This window comes from Rhinatrema bivittatum, chromosome 3 (genome assembly GCF_901001135.1).
Source record: "Rhinatrema bivittatum chromosome 3, aRhiBiv1.1, whole genome shotgun sequence".
In the NCBI taxonomy this organism is placed as follows: domain Eukaryota; kingdom Metazoa; phylum Chordata; class Amphibia; order Gymnophiona; family Rhinatrematidae; genus Rhinatrema; species Rhinatrema bivittatum.
Window position 1 is genome coordinate 549,649,257 of NC_042617.1, and position 19,073 is coordinate 549,668,329.

Here is a 19,073-nt window from a genome sequence, read left to right on the forward strand (position 1 = left end):
TATAGCATATCTTATGTTCTTAAGTCTACATTGGCTAGATGGATCAAAGACACCATTATGTTGGCTTATTTGCTTAAGGGCCAACAGGCCCCGGAGATTATTCGTGATCACTATATAAGAGCACAATCTTCTTCTTGCAGTTGCACTTGCAGACATTTTTAAGGCTGTGACCTGGTCTTCCTTGCATTCCTTTGTGGAGCATTTTCGGTTGGATGTTTTTGCTAATGAGGAGCTGGTCCTTTCTTCCTTCTTCCTATTTAGTTGGGCTTTAGTACTTCCCACCTATGTGGACTGGACTTTTGTAGCAGAATGAAATGGAAGGAGAAATGTTTACCTGTTAAGTTTCTTTCCATACTGGGTCACACCAAGTTCCATCAAGCCCAGTATCCTGTTTTCAAGTCGCCAATCCAGGTCACAAATACCTGTCAGGATCCCAAAAGGTAAATAGATTCCATTCTGCTTATCCCAGGGGTAAAAGGTGGAAATATAAACAATCTAAATAAATAAAAAATGTTCCCAATTCCACTTTAATGGTTTATGAACTTTTCCTTCAGGAACTTATTCAAATCTTTTTTAAATCCAGCTACACTAATAGCTTTCACCATGTCCTCTGGCAACGAACTCCAGAGTTTAATTATGCATTGAGTAAAAGCAATATTTTCTCCCATGTGTTTTAAATTTACTACTTTAGTGACTTCATTGCATGTCCTCTAGTCTTTTGTACTTTTTGAAAGAGTAAACAACTGATTTGTATTCACCCGTTCCATTCTGCTCATAATTTTATAGATCTCTATCATATCTCCTCTCAGCCAACTCTTCTCCAAGCTGAAGACCCATAACCTCTTTAGCCTTTCCTCATAGGGAATCATCACATCCTTTTATCATTTTAGTTGCCCTTCTCTGTACCTTGTATAATTCTGCTATATCTCTTTTGAAATGTGACTAGAATTGCACACAATACTCAAGATGTGGTTGCACCATGGAGTGATACAGCGGCATTATGATATTCTCTGTTTTATTCTTCATTCCTTTCCTAATAATTCTTAGTATTCTATTTGCTGTCTTGGCAGACACCACACACTGAGCAAAGGCTTTTCACATATTATCCATGATAATTTTAGATCCTTTGCCTGAGTGGCAACTCCTAATGTGGAACCTTGCAGTGTATAGTTATAGTTTAGATTGCTTTTCCCTATGTGCATCACTTTGCACTTGTTCGCATTAAATGTCATCAGCCATTTGCATGCCCAGTCTCCCCAGTCTTGCAAAGGCCTCTTGCAATTTTTCACAGTACTCTTGTGAATTGACAACTTTGAATAATTTTGTGTCATCTGCGAATTTGATCCCCTCACTCATTGTTCCCATTTCCAGGTTAATTATAAATGTTAAAAAGCAGTGGTCCTAGAACAGATCCCTGGGGCACTCCACTACTCACATTTCTCCATTGAGGACATTGACCATTTAGCCCTACTCTCTGTTTTCTCTCTTTTAACCAGTTCCCAATTCACTTATCACATGACTTTTTTTAATGTCTTCAGAAATCTCTCATAAGGAACTTTTTTTCAAATGCTTTCTGGAAATCCAGATATATTTTATCAGTTGGCTCACCTTTATCCACATGTTTATTTACACCTTCCAAAACATGTAGCAGATTGGTAAGGCAAGAAATCCCTTGGCTAAATCCTTCTTGGCTTTGTTCAGTATCTCTATCTCTATGTTAAGTAATTTTGCTCTTTATGATAGTGCCTGGCAAAATGGTAGGAACTGACATCAGGCTCACATGAATCCTGCTATACCAGTCCAGGACTCTCCCGGGACGTTGGGCCGTTTTGGAGTTGTCGAATCATCAGTCTTTCTATCCTGTATATACATAAAGCCTCAGGTCCCTTTCATAGAAACATAGAAATGACGGCAGAAGAAGACCAAATGGCCCATCCAGTCTGCCCAGCAAGCTTCACACATTTTTTCTCTCATACTTATCTGTTTCTCTTAGCTCTTGGTTCTATTTCCCTTCCACCCCCACCTTTAATGTAGAGAGCAGTGATGGAGCTGCATCCAAGTGAAATATCTAGCTTGATTAGTTAGGGTTAGTAGGGGTAGTAGCCACCGCAATAAGCAAGCTACACCCATGCTTATTTGTTTTACCCAGACTATGTTATACAGCCCTTATTGGTTGTTTTTCTTCTCCCCTGCCGTTGAAGCAGGGAGCTATGCTGGATATGCGTGAAGTATCAGTCTTCTCCCATGCTGTTGAAGCAGAGAGCCATGCTGGATGTGCATCGAAAGTGAAGTATCAGGCACATTTGGTTTGGGGTAGTAACCGCCGTCTCTTTGTCCTGATATTTTGATGTTTTGTTCTATTTTCATGATTTTGGAGGTTTTTCTCCTCGCATATGTTTTCATATATTTATTCTTTTGTTCATCAGAATGAATGTGTGAAAGAAATAGGCAACTGAAGATTGTCACTGCAGTCTATCCAAATAGGGCTGCCTTTTTAAAAAAATGTATTTAATTGAACACGCTCGCTACACAACTGGAAGTAGTAAGTTTGATGTGTGTGAAATTTGTACCTGTGGGGATCTATTGTGGGGATCTCAGAGTCAGATCCAGAGTCAAGTAACAACACATAGCTATCCACATTTGCCCCCAGAAGTTTTCAGATTGGAAGTGGCAAATCGGCATAACTGACAAGAAGCCATCTGTGCTGAGGCACAGATCTACAGCACTGCCAGAGAGCCTTTAGAAACAAATATTTTAGTTTTCCAACCCCTGCTCTTCTGACTGTCTTCTGAGCTTCTATGGCTCTCAGATCCATTGATCCTGTGCAAGAGGAGGAACTAGAGGGACAACTGAGGGATAGGTCCTAGAATGAGCCATGATTATTTTAAATAAATTGAAGTAATAACATTTATTTATTTATTTATTTATTTTATTTATTTAAGGTTTTTCTATACCGGCATTCATGAAAGCGTTCACATCATGCCGGTTTACATGAAACAGGGGTGTGAAGAAACAACCAAGAACATAAATAAACGTGATGAAGAGATGCAGTTACAATTAACAGGGGCTGATAACTGGGAGGAGGAAAATAGAGAGAGAAAGAGGAGGTTAATTATATACAATAGTACAGTATATATACACAATCCGAAATATACAGTTGCTGAGTGGAGTCTTTAATGGTTGGCGTGGCATCAGGGTTTCTTTGTTCCTGCCCTCTCCTATTCGTTATAGGAACTTTTTAATTTTTAGTTTCTCGTTGCCGCTGGTGCCTCCTCTGCACGGCTCACCGATCGGGGTGAGCGGGCTCTTGCCCCGAGTGGGCCGCGCGAGCCCCAGCAGAGGAGGAGGGAGGGAGAGCGGATCGTTGCCGGGCACAGGAGGACGAAAGAGGGACGCCGCCGGGAGGATTTTTGATTTAAAGGGCTTCTAGCTGCCCTCTGATAGGCCTATTGCCGTTCCGGGGGTGCGGCTGCACTCACCGCGTGGCATTTGCATCCAGTAATAGTTCTCTACACCCAGCGCCATGCAATTTGAGCTTAGCTGACATTTTTTTGTGCAGCTTTTACCAGATGCTGAGTTAGCCAAAGGTCTAATGTATGTACTAGAGCAGTAAGCATTGGGAGGTAGTAGTGGTTCACTTGTAAACATTCTTCCAATTGTAAATTTCCCTTGGGTGCTAACTAGCCCATGTTACTCCTCCAAAAGCGGAAAAAAGAGACACTCAAATTGGCAAGGACCACTGCTCCCTAATGTATGATGGCCATCATGGGCTAGTAGACATGCCAAAGATTTTCCTGTGTTCACTGCTGACTTGTTTGACAGTTATCAGACTACCTGTATGTATGCATTTGTGAGAGCAGTGTAGATGAAACACTATCACCTTTTCAGGAGTGCCAGCATGTAATCAACAGCTGAAGAGACTCACTAGGAGAGGGGCCCGTGGCTCTGTGGCATTGCATTCATTTACTTAGATTCCTCGTGGAAGCTGTTAGGAGAAGCTTTCAAGACCTTTGAACACTGATGCCTTCTCAGGAATGAAATCAAATGTTAGAATGATACAAACAGCAGGTCTCGATATTTGTTGAACTATTCTTGAGTAATGTAAACAATCATATTTGCTAGTACTGCTGCATTAAGCAGCAAATATCTTCAAAAACAATCCTCTAAGCAAGCACCAAGAAGTTGAATGTTTTTTTTAGATAGGGGAGTCGTATTGCTTTAAAAAAAAAAATTGTATATCTCTGGACTGACATGTGTCGAAAATTTACTCCCCTCGTTTTATGGAATATTAGCATCTTATTTTTTCCTGTTTCTTTTCTAGCCCATGCACGCCTGATGTTTCGGGACATTGTGACGGTGGAAGATGCTATAACAGTGGTCTCTGTGATGGAGTCCTCCATGCAGGTTGGTATGCCCGATGGACCTAGCCTTTGGTGCCATTTTGAATTATAAAGTTCAAGCAAATTGAAGAAAACCCTCACCATTCTCTTAACCTAATGGGAAATATCTCCATTACACCAACATGAATTTGGAAGTTTTCACAGGGCAGTAACTGAAATAAACAACAGTAAATCAAGTTGCAGGTTATATCTTATTTTCTTTCTGGAGAAAGTAGATACATTTGCTAATACTTTTTGAAGGGAGATTCCCTTGAACTTGTCAGAATTATAGCAAAGTATTTTTGTGGGGATATAAAATAGGGAAAAATCCCTGGGTAGTTGCAAGCAAAAGCTTATGACATCAGGATCCCAGCCCTGGTTCCAGTTGAACTGAAGGCCCTTAGGAGCAGGAGGAAACCACTGGGTCAAAAAATATATATGTGGGGTGTTTTTTTTTTTTTTATGAGTTGGCAACCCTGAGCCCACATCACTCCTCCAGTAGCTAGAAAAGAAGGCTTTGAATTGATGAGGACCACTACTCTGTAATGTGAAGTGGCCATCACAGGTTACCAGACATGATGTAAATGTTCCATCGACTGATGAACTTTCTTTGCTTGCTTGCTTGTTTTATAACACTGCTGACTCATTTTACAGACAGACTAGCCCTCAATGTAGGGGCCAGCCCGGTGGCTGTGCACTGCCATGTGAAAGGTTCCCAGTTCAATCTTCAGGTCAGGTCTTCGACTTCCTGGGTCAGCTGGGGCTAGAGATGATACAGAGAAAGTGGAGTCATGGTCATTGCCGACGTGTGACACCTAGTGGCCAGATTCAGGACCCGCGGTCGCAGGGTTCCAGGAGGAGTCCTGGTGAATGACACCCAACCTAGGATTGTCTCTGCAAAGACTGGGCTAAATTTAAGTTGGGAGAGAATAGAAAATGAGGGCAATTCCCTGGGTAGCTGCTAATAAGGGCGAATAGTGCCAGATCCCAACCCTGGTTGTGATTGAGCTGGCAGTAAAAAGAAGCAGAAGGAAATGGCCAGAACAAAAATAAAGACTAGCTTTGTATCAGCTCAATGTGTGGCAGCAGTCAAAAACGTAAATAGAATGTTAGGAGTGATCCGAAAAGGAATGGACAATGAAACAGAAAATATCATATTACTTCTGTATCGATTCATGGTGCAACTGCATCTTGAGTATTTTGTGCAGTTCTGGTTGCCCCATCTCAAAAAAAGATAAGAGCAGAAGTTGAAAAGGTGCAGAGGAACGCAACAAAAGAGACTGCTGAGGAGACATGATAGAAGTTTATAAAGTCAAGAGGGAGGTGTGGAGCAAGTAATCAGACTGGTTATTCATCCTTTCAAATAATGCTGAAACTTGGGGACAGATCAGCAGTTCCTGTACATTCCCAGATCCGTCCAGACAAGTGGATTATGCATTGCTACCAGCAGATGGAGGCAGAGAACAAAAGCTTGAGGCAATGCTACATAACCGAGAGTGCCACCTGCAGTCCCTCGGTATTTCTCTGTCTTCAGCAGATGGTAAAAGTACCAACCTGCAGTCTGACCAAATTGAGAGAGTGAAGTGGTTTCTGAAGTTTCGAAGGCTCCCTGAGGTGTTAGGCTCCTTCATGGACCATCCCTCAGGTGGAGCAGGGCGACTGGGGGGGGTTGCGAGCCCCTGGCTGGTGTTCCTCCTAGGCTGGCTGGAGGTCCTGATAGCCAAGGGATTGGCTCCCTCAGGGTCACAGATGCCTCCACCTAAGTCTTCACCAGTCTGTTAGGGAAGTACCCTGTTGTCTTTCAGTTAAGCTGTTTAAAAAAAAAAAAAAAAGAGGTCTTGATTTCCTTGCCGCGGCTTAAGGGAACAGTCGGGCGGTGAGTGCCTCAGTGACAGCGGAAGCTGTTGGCACTTCAAGAAGGGAAGGTTGGGGGGGTTTTTTCTCCCTTCTCCCTCGCTGTGGGGGGACCCAGGGGTGGTGAGGGAAATGGCGGCTCGACTCAAAGGGACCGTGGGTGTGGTTTGTTTCCCCACGCACTGCTCAGGCTGATTTTTGTTGGTGGCAGACGCGCGCTGTTGCTGCCATGTGTGCACCCTGCAAGGCCTGTGTTGTGACCGGTGGACGGGCAATGCGACAGTTGAGCCGTGTGTGGGGCCTATACTGCAGCATGCCTTTTGTGGAATGGCGCCAAAACCATGTTTGGCAGCCTGCAGAGCCTGTTCAGCTGAGCAGTAAATTCTTGTGCTCGGCTGCAAGGCAGGGGATGAAGGGATCTCTGAGGGTCCCCTGGAGAAGAAGGCTCTTTGTTCGTCTGGGACCCTGGCTGTGGCCGCAGGAGATCTCGGGGGACAGCTGTACCCACTGGAGATCGTGGGCAGGGCTCAGCGCCTAATAGAGATTCCCATGATTCCTCTCTCCCTCTGTCGCCTGTGGCACAGGAAGATCTCGATGGGGGTGCAGATTCAGAGGGCAGCCTTCCTGATCAAAGGGCTGGAGACACCAAAGATTTTTCCCCAGAGTTTGTTCTACTCCTACATAAGGCCTTCCTGGCGAGGAAGGGTGTGTGATTCAAGCATCCGAAGAGGCCCCCTTTTGTGCTTCTAAAAATCCCAAGGTGGTCCCTGCAGAGGGATCCGGGGACCTATTGCGACACCTGGGTTTGGGTCGAGCAGGTTTAGAGGCTGATCTCAGGGATGGGGAGGACTCTGATGGTATACTGGAGGATCCCCTTGATTTGCAGGGTGCTGACCCAGATATGGACACGGATGGAACCCCAAATGCAGACCCAGATGTGAATAAGGATGATCTGGACCCAGATGAGTTCCTGGTGTCGGACGGTGATAACCCTCGAGTAGTCTGCTTGCTTAAAATTGAGTCCACTCATTTCGCAGATTTTGCAGGAATTGGGGATGAAGGTGACTCAGGAGGAGTTGGATAATGAGAGCGTGAACCCGGTCCTGGACGGTCTGCAGAGGCTTCCTAATGCCTTTCCTTTGCCTAAGAAGTTTTGCAAGTTGGTGAACCGGGAGTGGGTCTCCCCAGAAGTGGGTCTGAAGGTCAGAAGGGCAATGGTTAAGCTTTATCCCCTGATGGAAGAGCCCTTGGAGCTTTTGTGGGTACCAAAGGTAGATGCAGCGGTTTCAGTGGTCACCAAGAACATGACCATCCCAGTGGTGGGGGCTGCTGCTTTGAGGAATGTGCAGGACTGCAAGTTGGAGATTCAATTGAAGCGATTATTTGAGGTGTCTTCCTTGAGTCTCTGGGCCTCGATTTGTGGTAGTATGATGCAGAGCGCTTGTCTATGCTGGGTGCAGAAGATATAAGAGCAGGTTTCCTCTGGGGAATGAGGATGCTCTACAGTCAGCTTGCTTGGAGGCTGGAGTAGCTTATGTCACAATGCGCTTTATGACTTGGTCCGCACTTCGTCCAGGAGCATGGTCGCAGCGGTAGCAGCTTCCAGGCTTTTGTGGCTGTGAAAGTGGTCCAAGGCCCAGCTGTGTAATCTTCACTTTAAGGGAAAGCTCCTGTTTGGGGAGGATTTGGATCAGCTGATGAAGACTTTGGTCAAATCCAAGGGAAATAAGTTGCCAGAGGATAGGCAATCTGGCTAGAAGGTGTTTCCGCCTCGGTCCCAGTTTTGGGATTCGCTTAGGTTCTAGTCTGGCAAGCCTGCTGCCGAGACGGGAACTAAGCAGTCAGCAGGACGTCAGCAGTCCTTTCAAGGAGCCCACAGACCCGCCAGGGATGGTGCCGGCCAAGGGGACCGGTGGTAGAAAATCTTCGCAATGAAGCTAGCATCGCCCATTCTTCAGTAGAAGTGGTAGGGGGCAGATTATCTAGCTTTTACGAGGAGTGGGCAAGATTACATTGGACCGCTGGGTGTTAGAAGTGATCCGAGATGGCTACACAATAGAATTTTCTCGTCCTGTCAGAGAAGCCTTTCTGCAGTCCCACGTCATCTCCCAGAACAAGTGAGAGGCGGTGCAGGGAACTCTGTAGAGGCTGTTGTGCCTCATCGCTATCGTTCCTGTTCCGAAGGAGGAGCAGGGACGAGGAAGGTACTCCATTTATTTTGTGGTGCCCAATAAAGAATGCGCGTATCAGCCCATCCTCAACTTGCAGAAGGTAAACTGGGCTCTAAGAGTGCGGTATTTCATATGTAAATGTTAAGAATGGTAATGGCAGCGGTCCGCAGATAAGAATTCTTGGTGTCGTTGGACATGACGGCGGTGTATCTCCATATTCCCATTCGGTGGGAACATCAAAGTTTTCTGCATTTCAAGTGTTGGGCCAGCATTTCCAATTTAGGGCTCTCCCCTTCGGGCTGGCCATGGTGCCTCAGACCTTCACAAAGGTGATGGTGATGGTGGCAGCAGCCCTTCGCAGAGTAGGAGTGTTAGTCCATCCCTATTTGGACAACTGGCTAATTCAAGCAAAGACCGAGGAGTGCCAGAGGTCAATCCAGAGAGTTATGGTCGCCTTGCGGTTGCTAGGATAGGTGATAAATGTGGCAGAGTAACTTGGTTCCTTCCCAGTCACTGAAGTATCTGGGGGCGCTATTCGATAGCCAGTGAGGCAGGGTGACTTTGACCTCCGATAGAATGACCAAATTGCAGGCGCGGGTGTCTCATCTGCTTCAATTTTCGATGCCAATGGTCTAGGACTATTTACAGGTTCTGGGATCCATGACTTCCACGTTGGAATTTGTTCCTTGGGCACTCGCACACATGAGACTGTTACAAAGTGCTTTTTTATCCAGATGGAATCCCATGTCAGAGCAGTATCATCTGCCTTTATCTCTTCTACAAGAGTCCAGATCCAGTCTGTCGTGGTGGCTGTCGTGTTCCAACCTGGAAAAGTGTGTGGATCTAGTGACCACGGACACCATGCAGAGACATTATGACATTTTCCGTTTTGTTAATCATTTCCTTCTTAATAATTCCTAACATTCTGTTTGCTTTTTTGCCTGCTGTAGCACACTGAGCTGACAATTTCAAAGTATTATCCACTATGATGCCAAATTTTTTTTCCTGGGTAGTAGCTCCTAATATGGAACCTAACATCTTGTAACAACAGCAAGGGTTATTTTTCCCTATATACAACACCTTACACTTGTCCACATTAAATTTCATCTGCCATTTGGATGCCCAATCTTCCAGTCTCGCAAGGTCCTCCTGCAATGTATCGCAATCCACTTGTGATTGAACTAATCTGAATAATTTTGTATCATCTGCAAATTTGATAACCTCACTCGTCGTGTTCCTTTCCAGATCATTTATAAATATATTGAAAAGCACCAGTCCAAGTACAGATCCCTGAGGCACTCCACTGTTTACCCGTTTCCACTGAGAAAATTGACCTTTTAATCCTACTCTCTGTTACCTGTCTTTTAACCAGTTTGTAATCCACAAAAGGGCATCACCTCCTATCCCATGACTTTTTAGTTTTCTTAGAAGCCTCTCATGAGGGCCTTTGTCAAATGCCTTCTGAAAATCCAAATACACTACATCTAGAGAGGATAGCAGCATCTCATGTCATGGGTGTGGACAATGTGCAGGTGGATTTCTTCTGCAGGCAGCAGTTGGACCCAGGGGGAATGGAAATTGTCCTTGGAAGCTTGGAATCAATTCTGTGCCAGATGGGGCGTACCTCAGCTGGATCTTATGGTGACGCAGTGCAACACAAAGACAACAACATTTTTCAGTCGCAGAAGAGAGGTCACGCGGAGGCCTGGATGCCTTGGTGTGCCCTTGGTGGATGGGGATCCTGCTGTATGTTTTTCCCCCATGGCCCCTCATAGGATGCGTCCTACGGTGCATAGAGTCACATCCGGGATCGGTGGTGCTCGTGGCACCAGAGTGGCCACGTCGCCTTTGGTTAGCGGATCTTGTGTATCTCACAGTCGAGGGACCGTTCATATTGGCCCATCTGCCCTGCTTGCTGCCACAGGGACCCATGTTTTCAGATCAGTGGGATCACTTTTGTCTCGCAGTTTGGCTTTTGAGAGGGGGCACTTGCGTCTGAAGGGCTTTTCGGAGCAAGTGATTTCTACCTTTTTCCAGGTGCAGAGACCCTCAACCTCTGTAGCATATGCCAGGGTCCGCAGGGTCTTTGAGTTCTGGTGTCTGCAGCCCCGGATAGATCCCCTATCTGTGGATGTGTACAAGATTTTATCCTTTTTGCAAGATGGCTTGTCTAAGGGCTTGGCCTATATCTCGCTCCACATACAGGTATCCGCTTTGGGTTCCTTTAGGGCAAGGTGCGAAGGAGGTGGTTATCCTCTCATCCTGATGTGGTTCACTTTCTGAAAGGAGTGAAGCATTTGCAACTGCCAGTTCGGAAATTGTGTCCAGATTGGAGCCTCAATTTGGTTCTTCGGGTTCTCTGTGGAGCACCCTTTGAACCTTTGAGAAGGACGACGTTGAAGGATCTGACCTTGAAGACAGTATTTCTGGTGGCAATTTGTTCAGCCAGGCAGATTTTAGAGTTGCAGGCTCTGTCATTCAGAGACCCCTTCCTGCGTATTTCTAACTATGGGGTTACGTTGCGGACAGTTTCCTCCTTTTTACCGAAGGTGGTATCCTATTTCCACGTCAATCAGACGGTAGATCTTCCGGTCTTCCCAGAGTGATCCAGGGATTCCCCTCAGCAGAGGGAACTTCATCTTTTGGATGTACGCTGAATTATCTTGCATTATCTGGAGGTCACTAATTCTTTTCGGCGCTTAGATAATCTTTTCGTTTTGTTTGGAGGAGAGAAGAAAGGTGATAAGGCCTCGAAGGCCACGATTGCACGGTGGCTTAGGGAGGCTATGTGCTCTGCGTGAGGGTTGTAAGGTTCCAGAGGGGCTGAAAGCACATTCTACTGGAGCACAAGCAGCTTCTTGGGCAGAGTGTCAATTACTTTCTCCCCAAGAGATTTGCAGAGCTGTGGTGTGGTCTTCGCTTCACACTTTCACCAGACATTACCATTTGGACGTGCACGGGCAGCAAGATGCATTGTTTGGTAAGTGTGTGTGGCGTGCGGGTCTTTCGGGTTCCTGCCCAGTTTAGGGGTGCTTGGGTACATCCCACTTGTCTGGATTGATCTGGGTATGTATAGGAAAGGAAAATTGGTTATTACCTGCTAACTTTCATTTCTGTAATACCACAGATCAGTCCAGAGGCTCTCCCCATCGCTGCCAGAAGACTGTTTCTTGATAATTGTTGTAATATAGTCGTAAGAGTTTTCTACTTAATTTTTGTGTTGCTGGAGATGATAGAGGCTTCAGAGCAGGGTTTTCCAGCCCTGCTTTACCTGTTCGCCCTACAAGGAGTTTGGTAGTTTCTACTTCTTTAGCTTAGGTACAGTTCAATACTGAGGGACTGCAGGTGGCACTCTCGGTTATGTAGCAGTGCCTCAAGGTTTTGTTCTCTGTCTCCATCTGCTGGTAGGGATGCATAACCCACTTGTCTGGACTGGTCTCTGGTATTACAGGAATGAACATTAGCAGGAAAGAACCAATGTTCCTATTTAAAACAAATCCTGGAAAGTATTTTGGCACTCAGCACACAGTCAATTTGTGGAATCTGTTGCTAGAGGATGTGATCAAGGAGACTAGCATAGCAGGGTTTAAAAAAGGGGTTTGGACAAGTTCCCAGAGGAAAAGTCCATAAAACATTCTTAACCAGGTAGACTGTAGAAAGCTATTACTATCTCTGGGATTGAGTAATGAGAAATAGATGTACTTTTAGGGTTCTGTCAGGTACTTGTGACCTGTTCTGGCCACTGTCGGAGACAAGATGCTGGGCTCAAGACCTTTGATGCAGGAGGGGTTGTTGTTACTAGCAATGTGCCTCAGGGTTTTTGTTCTTGGACCGGTTTTTTTTTCAACATTTTTGTGAGCGACATAACGAAAGGGTTGTCGGGAAAGGTTTAATTTTGCTGATACCAAAATCTGTAAGAGGGTGGACATCCAGGAAGGAGTGTAAAACACGAGGAGGGCTCTAGCAAAGCTTAAGGAATGGCCTAAGATCTGGCAACTAAGATTTAATGCTAAAAAATACAGAGTAATGCATTTAGGATTCAAACACTCAAGGGAAAGGTACGGTATTGGAGGTGAAATTCTTCTAAGCACAAAGGAAGAGCGGGAACTGGGGTAATTTATCTGATGATCTTAAGGTGGCCAAATAGGTGGATAAAGGATGGTAAAAGCCAGAAAGATGCTTGGCTGCCTAGAAGAGGAATGATTAGCAGAAAAAGGGAAGCAACATTGTTCTTGTATAGGTCTCTGGTGAGACCTCACTTGGAATACTGTGTACAATTCTGGAGATAGCACCATTAAAAGGATATAAACAGGATGGAGCCAGTCCAGAGGGTGGCTTCTAAAATGGTCAAGTGGTCTTTGTTCTAAAGCATATGGGGATAGACTTAAAGGTCTAAACATGTATATCCGAGAGGAAAGGCGAGATAGGGGAGATATGATAGAGACATTCAAATATCTCAAAGGTTTCCATGCTCAGGAGGTGAGCCCTTTTCAATAGAAAGGAGGCTCTAGAATGATGGGTCGTGTGATGAGATTGAAAGGAGGTAGCGCAGGAGTAATCTTAGGAATTATTTCTTTATAGAGGGTAATAGATGTATGGAACAGCCTCCCAGTGGAACTAGTGGAGACAAAAACAGTATCTGAATTCAAGAAAGCATGGGATAATTACAGGGGATCTCTAGGGAAGCAATGAGAATTATAATGCTAAATTGATTGGACAGATGAGCAGACTGGATGGGCCAAATGGTCTTTTTCTGCCATCATGTTTCTATGTTTTTATATTTCTTAAATTCAATGCATGTGGGAGCAGCTTGGTTGAAGCACTCTCCCTTTTCTGACGTGCCAATGTCAATAAACTCTTTCTGTTTCTCCTATGGCATAGGGAGGTGCCCTTCTTGGAGGGGTTAATGCACTGCACACCTCATTCCCTGAGAATCCAACAGAGCAGTACCGGGTACAGTGCGAGCTGCTGCTGGACAAACTGGGACTGCAGGACGTGCTGAGGCAAGAGCTGAACAGACTCAACAGGTGACCACCTTTTAAAGATGTACGGAAAGAAAAGCTGCCGTGGCAAGCCAGCTCAAGCCACAGTCTATAAAGGAGGACTGTTTGCTTCATGGTTCCAAAAATATTTACTGTATTGATAGAATGCATGAAAATCTCACAGAATTCAAATTTCTATGAATTTTAAATGCATTGCAGTAATAACGGGAAACGTGTATCAAGCAGCTCTTTTTTTCTTTACATATACATTTATAGTGTAATATTCATACTGCTCTCATAGCTACAAGGTCCATGGGTACTTTTTAATCTGAGCACTGCATGACCTGGCTAAGGGTCATTGGGAGTATTGGGGATGTGATCTTTGGAAGAAGGTGACTGAGGATATGATGCAGCCATGTAACCCTGCCACTTTCTGAGCAATGGTGGAGAAAGAGGAGGACTGCCAGTCAGCCTTCCTCTAATTAGACTGCTGGCAGGCAGGCACCCAGTCAGAATGGCCCCCGAGGGGGAACATGTGGCACAGATGAGTCTAGCTAAGTTTCTCAACTCCTTTTTCATAGATATAGTTTTTTGTTTTGTTTTGTTTTTTACTAAAAAAAAAACTCCCAGAGAGCTTTCTAACTGTTTCAAAATCAGGATGGAGTTGTGTGTTTCTTGTGACCTTGGAACAAGGTGGTTGCCCTATAGCACCATTGGTTCTTTATTTGACTTCGAGGTGGAATAAAGCTATCACAATGTAGGGTTTCAGTCGTAGATTCCCACCTAGAATTTGCTTTTAATTCCAGCAACAGAATATTTTCAAAAAAGTCTAGTTCTCTTTTCAAGTCACTCTACTGCAGGATTTAAAAGCAGTGTGAATCTCTCTCTTGCAGTATGTTTCCCACTCTATTTGCATAATAGCAAAGAACAACCCCTCCCCCCACCTGTCTGCCCCAAAACATCAAAGGGAAATGAGGGCAAGGGGACCCAAAGATCTCTGGAAGTGCTGGTAACATGGCACCAAACTTGCAATTTCAAACATGGAGCATCAGAAGTACCATTAAGAGATGTTTCCAAACGGTCTGAAATGTATGCAGAAAATTCACAAGTATTCGAGGAGGAGGGGGAATCCAGTTTGAGAATGCTTTTTTTAGGTGCCTCGAATGTAGTGAGTTCTTGAATTTCTAACCAGAGTTGGCACTAGGGTTGCCAACTTTTCTACGGAGCAGGACCCATGTAACCAGACACTGTATAACAGGCTGGAAAACCGGGTTGTCCAGTCCAAAACCGAGCAGTTGGTCACCCTAGTTGGCACTTGTGTTCACCCCTCTTAGCAGTATTGGTAGACAGGTCAAGGGTTGACCCAGCTTGGAAAATAAATTCTGCTTCCCTAATTGTGGTTCCTGTGGGACATGTTTCAGGCACACTCATGCCGCCATGCTATGCCGGATCTGCAGCTGAATGGAGGGTTTCAGGTTCATGTGTTGTAATTTCAACGCCTTTCACAAAAGCACATTTACTAAATTAAACATAAATATGCTTTTCTATATCAGAACTGCAATCCGTGCTCAGCCTATCTGATGAAGTCACTAGAAAGTGGGTCCTTTGTAGGGTGATTGTATAGCTCCATGTCCAGGGAGTTGAACTGAGCCAATCCTGCTTTCGCCTCTCTGCAGGCATGGAGTTTTGATGTTACTTTATAAATCTCATTTATAGATTACCCCTCTCATGGCACCCAAGGCGAGTTGCAGTTCTCATTGCCCTATTGTGTTCCCTAAGAAAAGCAGTTTTAAGATTTCTGATCTCTTTTTTTCCATAATACACCAAGCCACCAAGGCTAAAGGTACAGGGTGCAAAATACAGTAAATAAAACACTTATTTTTCCTTTGTGCCATAGGTTACAGAATGAAAATCCCCTCTGGACCCACTCTGAGGATGCAAGCCCCAAGAATTTCCCTAATACCTTAAGTGTTGATTCAGGTCTAAACCCAGCCCATGTGTCACAGCCAGAACCAGCAGGTGAACAAGATGATGGCCGTGAGACCAGTGCCCCTTCTGCAATGGAGAATGCTGAAATACATCTGGAAGAGACTCCATCCAACCAAGCACCTGAGAGCAAGAGTGGAACGGGACGTCTGAATGACAACAGGAGATGCAATGAGGAGAACCTTAGCTGGTTTGATTCCCTCGAAGATGAAGAAAGTGTTCAAGTGCCGCCACGTCTCAGGCTCCCGGGTGAAGGATCAACCGTGAAAGCACCGAGTGACTTCTGTATTGGATCTTATCAACCCCAGTTTAAAGAAACCATAGGCTTAAGCCAGACCAAGGAAGGGCCTTTGGTGCAGCATCCTACCACCATGGGCCTCGGTGCTGCGTGTGGGAAGGAGACCACTACCCTGTCCGCTGAGAAAAAGGCACAAGGCCATGGAAGTTGCCTCATAGGAGCCGGCATGAGCCTTTCAGGTTCTAGGTGCAGCAGCCTGCCTGATTCCATGGTTACTGAGCATGCCATTAAGAAGTGGCAGAGGCTGCACAAAGATTCTCTTCGAGAATGGTCTGAAAGTGCAGAGGACCCCAAGAGAGTAGGCCCTGCTCCTGTATCAATGCCAGCGCACCAGGTAGATGACTTTATGGATACTTCACGGTGTGCTGGCGCTGTGAATGCTAGTGATGATCTATCTCATCCTCCTCCCGCTGCACGCAACAGGGGTCCACCTCCCTTGAAAAAAAGAAACCAAGACCAGATGGAAGAGGAAGAAGCGTGTTTACGCACCCCTGAAATAGGTGAAAATTCAAGCACCCCGCTGTCTAAGCTGGCTAGGTTTTCATTTAAGAAAAGATCAAGGCTTGTGTGTACTCCTAAGAAGACCAGCAGCGCAGCCTCACCTCCCTCACATTCCCGGGGCATTAAACCCGTTGAGTTAGTTGGAAATCCTAATAAAGAGGGTGGGCAGAGGCAAGGCTGTCACCCCTCCACCAGGCTGAGAAAAATAACGGCAGAAAGACTTGAGGGCGGACAAATTCATGGCCACACAGGAGAGTCACAGCAAACAGAAGAGATACGAAAGCGGTCTGAGGTGCCTATTGCAGTTCCACCTGGATACGCTGTGACAGAAGGGAAATCTGATCTAGGAAACTGTGCCCCCCTTAAGTCTACTGACAAACTGCAAGTATCAGGTGCTTCCAGCAAAGGGAAAGTGTCCTCCAGCACACTGGCCAAACTGGCCAAGTTCTCTTTTTCACCACCTCCTGAACCGAGGCCTCAAAATCCGCCTGCTGTCCCCGTCCCATGCAGCGGTAAGGAAAGCCAGGGGCTGCCTCTGGATCATCAACCTGTCAAAACGGGTAGCACAAGAAAGTGCTTTGAGCTGGAGACGGCCAGTAAGAAGCCGGTGCTTTTAGGCAAGTCTCTCTTTTCCAGCAAAGATTTTGATGATGCCATGTTAGATTTTGACTGGGGCGAAGAGGTTAAAAGGAAACCCAGATCCTAGTACAGTTTTGTTTTGTTTTTTTCCTTCATCATTTAAACCCTACAATACCATCATTGTCAGTGAGGCCTTGTGCATCTTCCACGTCTGACGACTGCTTGGTCTTTCTGTAAGACACTCGCTCTAGCTGCAGTGGCACCTGTTGACCAGACAGGATTGGTGGACTGCAGGCCTCCTTGCTGTGGAATTCATCTATCAAGCCTTCATCCACTCATCCAGAAAAACATGGGCTTAAAAATCATAATTGCAAACCTCTCTGAACAGATGCCTGGGGTTGAGGTTTATTAGGTCGCAATCACTGATTGCAGTGATACAAATTAAAAAACCAGGAATAAAAATGACAAGGTTCCTGGGGGACTTTGTTGCTTTTTCTGCAATTTCCTGGCATCTTATCAAGATAAGCAGAAGTGATCTGCTAAACCACATGCACAAGCGAATGCTAAGACTGTGGGTGAGGTATGTGCTCGCTGATCATTTTTTCAGCCCATCTTGCTCTCCACACACCACCGTTTTCTGTAAGTTTGGAAGGAATATCAGAAAGGCAGGCGATAGGAGGGATATAAAAGTTAGCATTGAAATTACACTGAACTTGCTGTTTGGGGCAGGGAGAGCTAAAATCACATGAATTTTGGACAGAACAAATGTATTGGTAGTCTGGAGAATTAGTTTGCCATTATTACATTGCAAGTTATTCTCATGTCACATTCCCTAATAGCTCGGACTCTGACAATGGAGGGCAGTGGGAGACATCCTTCTGTCTAGGGGCTGCTTTCTCTTTCAGTGCCACGGAAGAGCCATTGCTAAAGAATAAAGGAGCCTGTTTGTGTCCTGCTTGCAGCGAGCGTGCCCTGTGAACTGTTTGGAAGGGATATGCGTGCTTTCCCTTCTGTAAGGGAGGAGATTAAAGTTTCACGAACAGTGACGGTCAACTTTAAGTATTAGTAGCACACCTGACTGGCATGTACATGTGGCCGTGCCAGCCCTGGAGTGAGGCTTCTTGCTTCTTATCCTAAAATTAGTTATATTGGGGCCTAGTTACTAGGTACTATCAAGAACATGACATACGCCTATCATGATGATCTATGTTAGGGTAAGGCAATACTGAACTGCTTAATTTCAGATGTGGACAAAAACATGACCCTATATGTTTGAGTTCACTGGGTTGTTTTGGGGTTTTTTCATTTTTTCCCAAATTTAAGGTATGCAAAAAAAAAATTCCTGCATTTGCACTTTTGAAATTGCTTTGACTAAATCCTGCTTTGGTGCAAATGAAACATCTTGAACAAAAATATTGTGTACCCTAGTGTGTGAGAGGAAAGCACTGTCAGAATTTCCTTTCCTTTACCTCTTGCAGATCTAGTATTATTTAGGAAGTGAAAAGGAAGAATAAGTCGCTCAATTTTGTACACCTTTACCTTAAATTCTAAATCGGGCACCAAGCAAATTATCGTTAATGTTATTCTGATTTGTTTGTTCTTGGTCTTGGAAGACAGTAGATGTTTACACTGCCATGCAGCACATAATGGCCAGTGTCTTTCAGTTTATGAACACTTAAATCATAAATGGGTACAAATAAAATGAGAAACAAAATCATATTTTGTATTGTATATACCGGTACTCACTTTTGTAAGTCGGATATGATTTTGCTCTGTTTTTCACAGAATGGCTCAGCTGAGTGGAAATTGGTACATTACTATAACCAGTGATGATTTGTCAAACAATATGAACTGTAGCAAAGTACATACACAGTAAATGGTTAGACTTATCTCTAGGACATCGACTAAGCATAATAAAATAACATAATTGCAATCATAGACATGATTCTGTTGTATGTCACTGAGACCTACTCATTGCTAATCAGAGCCTAAGTTTTACAAAAAGTCCAAGAAAGCCTTTGTGGAGTTGCCCATGGTGCAGCAGTGGTGTTTGAAGAACGAGCAGAGATTCACAGTGGCAGTTCAGGTTCTCCAAGGGAACTCTCTGGGTCTTATCTGGCGTATATGGTTCCTGAGACCCTGCTCTCATTCTCAAGGAGAGCTCCCAAACTTTTGTGGGCCTTGTGCGTTCTCTGGTAACATCCACCTGTGCCATTGCATCAGTAGAGCGCAGGGGAAGTGCAGGAGCTCCTTCCTCGGCTCATAGTATGAGAGCTGAGGGCTGCCATTAAGCCACGGTGCAGTAGCAGGGTGCTAGAGACGT

The 19,073-nt window shown here is 45.1% G+C and overlaps 1 protein-coding gene across 1 annotated transcript in view; it reads left to right on the top strand.

The window, feature by feature from the left end:
• Positions 1 to 18,673, top strand: part of MCM9 (minichromosome maintenance 9 homologous recombination repair factor) — a 192,011-nt gene extending 173,338 nt beyond the window's left edge. The window contains exons 11-13 of the mRNA XM_029596419.1: positions 4,322 to 4,404; positions 13,286 to 13,431; positions 15,284 to 18,673. Coding sequence (XP_029452279.1) covers positions 4,322 to 4,404; positions 13,286 to 13,431; positions 15,284 to 16,877 — 1,823 coding nt within the window. The 3' untranslated portion in view covers positions 16,878 to 18,673. The remainder of the gene's footprint in view (positions 1 to 4,321; positions 4,405 to 13,285; positions 13,432 to 15,283) is intronic.
• Positions 18,674 to 19,073: the final 400 nt, after the last annotated feature.